Source organism: Sinocyclocheilus rhinocerous, unplaced genomic scaffold (assembly GCF_001515625.1).
Source record: "Sinocyclocheilus rhinocerous isolate Xijiao unplaced genomic scaffold, SAMN03320098_v1.1 scaffold1007, whole genome shotgun sequence".
Taxonomy (NCBI): domain Eukaryota; kingdom Metazoa; phylum Chordata; class Actinopteri; order Cypriniformes; family Cyprinidae; genus Sinocyclocheilus; species Sinocyclocheilus rhinocerous.
Window position 1 is genome coordinate 529,620 of NW_015631056.1, and position 6,768 is coordinate 536,387.

At 36.2% G+C, this 6,768-nt stretch overlaps 1 protein-coding gene across 1 annotated transcript in view; it reads right to left on the minus strand.

The window, feature by feature from the left end:
• Positions 1-2,094: 2,094 nt before the first annotated feature.
• LOC107741413 (FERM domain-containing protein 5-like) overlaps positions 2,095-6,768 on the minus strand; it is a 27,157-nt gene continuing 22,483 nt past the window's right edge. The window contains exons 11-14 of the mRNA XM_016554135.1: positions 6,293-6,367; positions 6,078-6,146; positions 5,881-5,987; positions 2,095-2,736 (exon numbers count right to left, since the gene is read on the minus strand). Coding sequence (XP_016409621.1) covers positions 2,159-2,736; positions 5,881-5,987; positions 6,078-6,146; positions 6,293-6,367 — 829 coding nt within the window. The 3' untranslated portion in view covers positions 2,095-2,158. The remainder of the gene's footprint in view (positions 2,737-5,880; positions 5,988-6,077; positions 6,147-6,292; positions 6,368-6,768) is intronic.

The window sequence follows — 6,768 nt, forward strand, 5'->3', positions numbered from 1 at the left end:
GACACACATATCAGGATCTCTCTGTAGATGTTTTCATCGGTGCCATCATTATATTGTTGTATACTGTTTCTAGTGTTATGAAGCACACAAGCGACACACAAGTTACAGTACATTAAACTATGTGTTTACATAACACCAAGTTCCTTTCTAAGGTTTTCAACCCCTAAATATGATTCAAAGCTTTTCAGGACTTTTTGGCCTGACATTTTGAGAGTACCAGTTAGGTTTAATTTTTATTTTAAGTTTGTCTACCAAAGATATTTAAATGTGCATATCGCTGTGTTTGATTATTTCCACAGACTCACAGTCTTTTATTTACCATCAGTTTGTAATTTTAATTCAATTACTCTGCCACTAGTCTTACGGCCTTAGCGATACGATTCTTTACTATTGAATGTGTCTCATGAAGGCAGCAGAAAAATAATAGAAATGTAATATATTTTGGTTAAAGCTGAAAATGCATTTACCAATTCATTCTGAGTCTATGCCTTTAGATAAGATAATTTCATAATCACACAACTGGAAAACCAACAAATCCGTCATCACCTACAGAAGACATTTGTCACATTTTAATTCAGAAAATTAAGGTTGTGCAAGTGGACGAATGAGGTCTCTAAAATTATTGATGCATGAAAAAATAATTGAAAAAAATTATAGATAATTCAGTATCTTTTCAGAAATAGTTGAAACTTTCAAACATTACTTTGACTTTCCAGAGCACTTTCTTCACCCTCTTCAGAAAATTTGAATCTAAAGGCCACCATCTTCCACTAAATATCAGTGTTCGTTTGTATAGGATAGCAATAGGAAGTATAGTTATTTTTTTTCGCTCTGGGTTAGCCGTTAAAGGGGAAATTTGTGATGACCCATACCTTAGTGTTAACGTCTACACAAATGCATCCTCTGTAATACTTTACCCTGAGGTTGAATTCATTAATCCATTAAGTATCATGAACTAAAAATGAGCAACCATTTCTACAGTATTTATTGTAAGTTAATTTATGTATTATGTGTAATTCATTGTTGATTTATGTTTGTTCACTATTCTTAATTTATCCATACTGTATATATCTTGAGATGTTATAGATGTTAAATGAACGTTAGCCAAGATGAATGCTTTAAAAATTATTCATTGTTAGTTTATGATACCTGATGTTAACAAATTAAACCTTATTTTAAGGTGTTATTAAATTCTCATCAAAACATTACTGAAGCTCCATTAAAAGCGATAACTCTGGCAGTGGCTTTGATCCATACTATTGACCAGCAGTCCTGTTTATAGTATGGTATGGATCAAATATACACCCTGTACCAACATTTTACACTTACAAAATATCATCCAAAAAAAACTCCCAAACTCATGGTCAAGCTTACATCCGACATGGGAGGGATAGTTCAAGGTCAAGGTCATTTAAGAAAATTCAGATAAAAATTTATCATTTACTCACCCTGATATTGTTCCAAATCTGTAAGACTTTGGTTTAAGTCCAGGTTTAAGTCCCTCCATTGAAAGTCCAGGTAACCAAAACAAAAGGTCAAAAAGTCATTATAAAATGTCATATGAATTTAACGGTTTAAACTGCTTGATTCATATGGATTCGCCTTTAAGACATTTTTGGATCTTTGAAGTTTTGGTTACCTGGACACACAGTGGAGGGACAGAAACCTCTCAGGTTTTATTTAAATATGTGTTTTGCAGATTAACTAAAGTATTGTGGGTTTTGAACAACAATTTTCATTTTTGGGTGAACTATCCCTTTAATCGGCTGCCCCTGTCTATTGTCTGACCAATGAAGTCATCTTTGTCTGATTGCAGTATGAGGTCTTACTTGTCACAGTCTCGGTGAACATTCTTTGAGTGTAGATATTGTATTTAAATGATAAATAAATTACGATTGGGTGATGGCAGCATTTAAAGAGCTATACATACCTTTTTTTTTTTATCCGACTATAAAGTAGTGCTGCAGAGAACAATTTCACAATAACTAGAGCTGAAACATACACAGTTTTCTCGTCTTGGCATGGTATTAGGAAGCCCAAGGCTTTGGCTATGTAGATAATAGTAATTTCATTTTGACTTCATGGTACCATGATATTAATGCTTAGAATGTCCCACTCGTAGACTACACTGAGGAGACAGAGAAGGGTGCTTACACATTCATTTATTGATGAGATGCCCACCCATCCAGCGCAACTTGCAGGCCAGCCAGCGCCTAAGGGGGCAGAAGTATTCATAGTGGAACTGCTGGAATTCGGGTGTTCTCCGGATGTCCCTAAGAAAGGCCAAGTCAAGCTCAGACTCTGTTAGCACAATAAGAAGTAGAAGGAGGGCAAAGAGTAGAGCCAGGGTCACTAAGAAAAGACGTGCCAAACTACAGATGAACTCATTCACCCTTTCCTCTGGGCCATGTTGGGCTGGCCGAGACTTCTCCAGTTGAGAGCGTTTCCCTTTGGGTTTAACGCCCTGTGGCCTTGCCTGGTTTTGAGTACACAGTTCTGTTCCTCCTTCCTCTTGATTGCTGCGGGGGCCGTTTGTGTGGCGAACCTGAGCCTGGACTGAGGGGTCGTTGGACACTGGTGTGGGAAGCACACTGTCAGAGGGACTGTAAGAGTCCTCGGAAAATTCAGCTGTTCTGTCTCCCTCGGCTCTATTTCCATGGGAGTGTAGAAATGAGTTGCCATTGGAGACCGATCGCTCTGGCGTGGAATGGCCACTGTCACGCAAGGACTCCAGACCTGAAATAGAGTGAGGATGTTTGGTGATTGTGTTTCATGCATTATGTTGATGTGCTTTCAGGTTTGTGTGCCATTCAGAATTTCTTTTGAACTTTCAATTCTTCGATAAATCCTGAAAATACATCACGGTTTCAAAAAAGCTTTTTTTTTTCAGCAACAAATCAGCATATTACAATGATTTCTAAAGAATCATGTGACACTTTAGTACATTTTAAAATATACTAAAATAGAAAACAGTTATTTTGAATAGTAATAATTTTTCACAATATTACTGGATTTTTGATCAAATAAATGCAGCCTTGGTGAGCATATGATATTGACAGGATGGAGGAACACTTTCAATATCCCAGAATGCATTAACCGGTTACATTTCTCTGAACTGTAATTCAGTATACTACTCTTCCTTTAAATACCGATTTAACTTCCTATATGTGGCGTGGCCAGTTCATTTCAAATTCTAACTAATGAATTAAAAGGGAACCAATTATTAAATTCAGAACTTTGCCCAACCCTAATATATTATACTGATTTCATAAGCCCGAGTTAAATGTCTCAACCAAATATAGCTGAAAAAATAAATAAATAACAAATTCTAACAAATTGGTTAAACATTGTCAATAACAGTAAGCCTTGTGACATCAGACACATTGTATATTAATGTTTAGTCACAAGCAAATTTAAGTTTTACTTCTTCCATTTTTAACTTATGAAATAACAAAAGAAAATAAAATGTTATTAGAAAAGGGAGAATAAAAAAATCCATGTTTAATGTAAGTAATTTCATGCTAGTTTACTTTTAAGTGATATTACATTATAATTCACAATTTACATTTATTCAACTGGTACAAATGTATGTGTATTGATAAAATGCACTGTGTTGTAAGTATTATAAGTGCATATATAGATCTAATTAACCACAAGAAAACATAGCTCCACCCACAATCCATAAAAGCTACACACCATGCTAACAATGGTCGCACTCTAATCCGCTATATATGCTGTGCACATTCAAATGCAGTCACACTAAAATAAGTTGAACGTCCAGCTGTTCCAAACAACAAGGAACTTTACCTGCAGTGCTGGTGGGCTGAACACCAAGTCTAGATGAAGCTCCAGAGGAAGTGGAGGAGCTGGGCAAAGATGGGAAGAGAGGCAGAGCCCCTAGAGCTTTCCCTAATAGTCTAGGTCCCATCGTCAACACCCGTACCTTCACATCCCGGTAACAGTAGTTGATCATCCGCAGATGAACGTTCACCTTTGTCTTAATCCGTATGAGACACTTCACCATGGTTTCAGAATATAGCTGCTAACGTGTGTGATGATCTCAGCCCTGCGTAAATGTATCACCGCTAGACCCTTTTCCTCCCTCTATCCTCCTGAACAAAAATGACATAACACAATGTTGTGTGTGTTTATAAAAGTGAGTGTGAGAAAGCGAGAACACCCTAAAGCCTTAAAGCTCCATAAGTTCCCTTATGCCCAAAAGTCCAGCTGCTCTGCATGTTCCAACCCCCTCAAACCCATTATAGGCTGTAACAAAGGAGCACATACACAACACACACTCATTCTGATACAAACATGACATACATGGACAGGCTCTCTATTTATAGATGCTGTAATACTAGCACTGTTTATCCTTATAGTTGGACAAGTTTGTCAGTCCTCATTGTCTCTGTATTTACTTGTGTATGACACAGATTGTCAGCCCACATGTAGGGCATGTGAAGCCTTTTCTTTTAGCATTTACATTTACTGTACTTTAGTATAGTAAATGCTTTTAAATATACTGGTACATGTTTTTGCAAGCACATTGTGTCTGCTGTTCTTTAGAACTGGACTTTCTGTACAGATCAGGTACTAGAATAAAACTAACCTTAAACTCAAAATATATAGCACACTTATACAGTACCCTCACACACATACAAACACAACCATGATGGCATTTGGCAGTGTCAGTAAAGTGACTGGAACAGGTGTACGTCTGGTCACATTGTGCACAATGAGAGCGGCTCTCATGTTACATAGAGCAGTAGAAAGAGATGGAGTGTAGTGTATTCCTATCCCGGTCAAGAGCACTCTTTTGTTAAGTATGATCTTTGGGGTCGGTTCATTAAATTGGAACAAAAAAATTATTTCTACTAAAAATATTAAACAGCACTGTTCTCAGCATTTATAAGAAATTTTCTTGAGCACCAGGTCAGAATATTAGAATGATTTCTGAAGGATCATGTGACACTGAAGACTGGAGTAATGACTGCTGAAAATTCAGCTTTGTATCACAGGAATAAATTGCATTTGAAGATATATTAAAATATATATATTTTAAGTTATTTTAAAATTGTAATAATATTAAATAAATATTAAATTGCAACAATAATAATACAATTTCACAATATTACAGTTTTACCGTTTTTTTGTTTTTTTTTGATCCAATAAATGCAGTCCTGGTGAACATAACAGACTTCTTTCAAAAACATTAAGAAATCTAACCAACCCCAAACTTTTGAACAGTAGCGTATGTGGGGTTTTACCTATTTGTGTGTTGTTTAAGTTGAATGAGATGTTTAAAAAAAAAAAAAACACTGCACCCTGAACTGTAATTTTACAACTGAATTTTGATTTGTAATGAAAAAATAAAAGTATTTATATTTACTTATAATATGTATTAAAATACTGGCAACAAGGGTGGGGCATTAAAAACCTACTGCACGTTATGGTCCAGTAAGGACACAGTAATGAATCCAAGTGGAAAAATAAACCAAACCAAAAATCTCCAGGGTGCTTTTATTATTTAGTCACCCCATGATAGGAAAAATAACTTTATACCACCAGATGGCAGCATTTCAGTGCTTATGGACTAACATATCTTGCCTTGAGTTGCATTGAATTCTGAAGACACAGTGAACTTTATTTTTCTAGTGACAAATCTGCTTGCTACCTCAATTCCATTTCAATTCAGTTTTTGTTCTTAGAAAGGGGCAGTATATGCTGAAGTTGGTGTGCCTGTGTGTGCACAGGTTTGATTATACTTGTGAGGTCCAACAATCCCCACTATTCAAAAATGTCCTCAGTAATATAGTGAAACCAGTTGAACAATATCAATATAACAAATGTGTGTCTGTGCTTATAGGCACATCGTCTTACCCTCCATGATGGAAATATGGACTGCTCTCCTTCGTGTTCGGGGAACGCTACTCTGTCGTGGGCCATGAGTGATGGAGGGACAACTCCTACTGGGGACCATCCCAGCCCTGAACATACAAAAAGATGTGATAAATCAATTGACATACTGTCAGGTATATTTAAACTTTCAAGGAAACAAGACATCATTGAGGACTCACCTGTGGATCTCTGGAGGCTCTCGTCTGATTTTGGCACTCTGTTCCATCACTTCCTTGGCCACTTTACCACTTTAAGATAAATTATGTAACCAAAATATGAGCGATGCTTCCAGCTAATCCATTAATTAGCATATATTCAAAACACAGGCCTAATTAAGCACAGTTGACGAACCCATGGGGTTCACCTAATAACCACCAGAGCAGATAATATTCACCTATATCTAAAGCGGCTCCCTTTGAAGAAAAGATTACTACTGGATACAGTGCGAACTTGACTTGATTTCTCAAACCTGAAAGAAATAAAGAAAACGAGAGACAGAAATAAATAAATGTGTCCGTTTAAATGACTATTTTTATTAACACAAATTGGGAGTGTTGATGTATTAAAATAATTAACCACGATTCATTCTGTGATTCCTGAAGATTCAAAATTCTGATTTGTAATGTTCTTCTATAAAAAAAAAGTTTTTGAAAAAAATGAAAATCTTGATTTTTTTTTGTGTTTTGAGTTTAATAATAATAATAATAATAATAATAATACCTTACATTTATATAGCGCTTTTCTGGGCACTCAAAGCGCTTTACATAGAAAGGGGGAATCTCCTCAACCACCACCAGTGTGCAGCATCCACCTGGATGATGCGACAGCAGCCATATTGCGCCAGAACGCCCACCACACACCAGCTTATTG